Source organism: Morus notabilis, unplaced genomic scaffold (assembly GCF_000414095.1).
Source record: "Morus notabilis unplaced genomic scaffold, ASM41409v2 C11431029, whole genome shotgun sequence".
In the NCBI taxonomy this organism is placed as follows: Eukaryota; Viridiplantae; Streptophyta; class Magnoliopsida; order Rosales; family Moraceae; genus Morus; species Morus notabilis.
Window position 1 is genome coordinate 1 of NW_010387275.1, and position 1,667 is coordinate 1,667.

General features: G+C 48.8%; 1 protein-coding gene across 1 annotated transcript; it reads right to left on the bottom strand.

Moving 5' to 3' along the window:
* Nucleotides 1–12: 12 nt before the first annotated feature.
* Nucleotides 13–1,579, bottom strand: LOC21383832 (putative UDP-glucose glucosyltransferase). Its single transcript, XM_010114871.2, has one exon. It carries the CDS (start codon nucleotides 1,493–1,495, stop codon nucleotides 89–91), a length of 1,407 nt encoding a protein of 468 aa, XP_010113173.1. The 5' UTR covers nucleotides 1,496–1,579; the 3' UTR covers nucleotides 13–88.
* Nucleotides 1,580–1,667: the final 88 nt, after the last annotated feature.

Consider the following 1,667-nt stretch of genomic DNA (forward strand, 5'->3'; position numbering starts at 1 on the left):
ATATATATATATACCACCACGTACAACTGCCACAACAACGTGTTTAGAATTACATCAATCTTCACGTTCAATAGTCATGTGAAGGCAGTTAATTACTACTAGCAACACTTCTGCTCCTTATTTCCTCCACAAATTCGTCAAGATTCCGATCAGACAAACCACCCTTCTCCACCGCCTCTTCCGCTGCCTTCTTCCACCTCACCGCATTCCTCTTCATCTCCGCCGCCTTCTCTCCGACCGTCGCTTCCACCAAACACCTCTCCACCTCATCCCTCGGAACCACTCTATTTTCAGCCTCACCACGGCCCAATCTAACCCCAACACCAAAAACATCAACCAAGAACTTGGCATTCGTGACTTGGTCTCCCCACTGAGGAAAGCACACCACCGGTACACCCAAAGTAAGCGCTTCCACCGACGAGTTCCAACCGCAGTGAGTCAGAAAACACGTCACCGACGGGTGAGCCAAGACCCGTTCTTGCGGGCTCCATTCTACAAACTTTCCTCTGTCTCCAATCGTCTCCAAAAACCCTTCCGGTAAAACGTGAGGCTTTAATCCCGACTCTTTCTTAGGAGGCCTCATCACCCACAAAAACGACATCCCAGAATTCAAAACGCCGTGAGCCATCTCATCCACTTGTTCCTGCTTCAAGTAAGCAACCGTCCCAAACGATATGTAAACCACCGTCGACGGCGGCTTGGAATCCAGCCATTCTAAGCACTCGCTGCCGCGAGTCACGGCGATATCTTTTGGGCCTTTGAATAAAGGCCCAATGGGCCTCACCATGCAGAACCCGGACAAGGCCCTAATGATGTCCTGCTCAAGCTCTTCGAAAGTGTCTGCCAACACGCAGAACGACTTGGAGAGATTCTTGAACTGTTCCAAGATCGTTTTTCCAAAAACCTCGTACGGATTCCCAGCTATCAGGAAGCTGGGAATCTCGTCGCGTTTCAGAGCCGGCATGCTCGTCAACTGGACGTCGATATCCGGTTCTGCCTCGGAAGGAAACGGCACCGTTTGGTGGAAGAAATGGTAGTAAACTGCGAACACGGCAGACGATTGCACCCAGAGAGTGGCCCAGGGGATCTTGAGATCTTCGGCCACGTCACAGGCCCACGGGATGAAGGGGTTGTTGACGAGGCACGAAACGGGACGACCGTTGTCGTTTAGCTTCTTGATCAGTTGAGGAATTGATTCTTTACCGGCTTTCTCGAGTCGTGAGAAGTAGAAATCGAAGTCGCTGCGCCTGCTATCGTCGTCCGGTATGCCGTCGTCAAAGAAATCGAAGCCGATAAAAGGGGTCGTTTTGTCTTCTGGGTTGTCGTTGGGGTACTTTTGGATATCTTTGGCCATGTTTGTGGTGGTTGTGAAGGTGACGAGGAGACCCTTTGAGAGCAAGCGCTTGCCGAGTCTGAGCATGGGGTTGATGTGGCCTTGTGCTGGAAACGACACGAGAAGGACGTGCATTGGAGGTTCAATATTCTTGTTTCCCATTCTGATATGTGTAGTGTGTACGTAAATGATGGAAGAATGAAGAAATAATAAGAAGGGCCGTGTTTTATTTTTTTTTTCCCTACTTTTATGCAGTAGAAAAAGCCGTACTGAAGTTAATGAATGAAAAACGTGTAAAAGAAATTTCGTTTTCAACTTTTCTTTTGTTGAATTT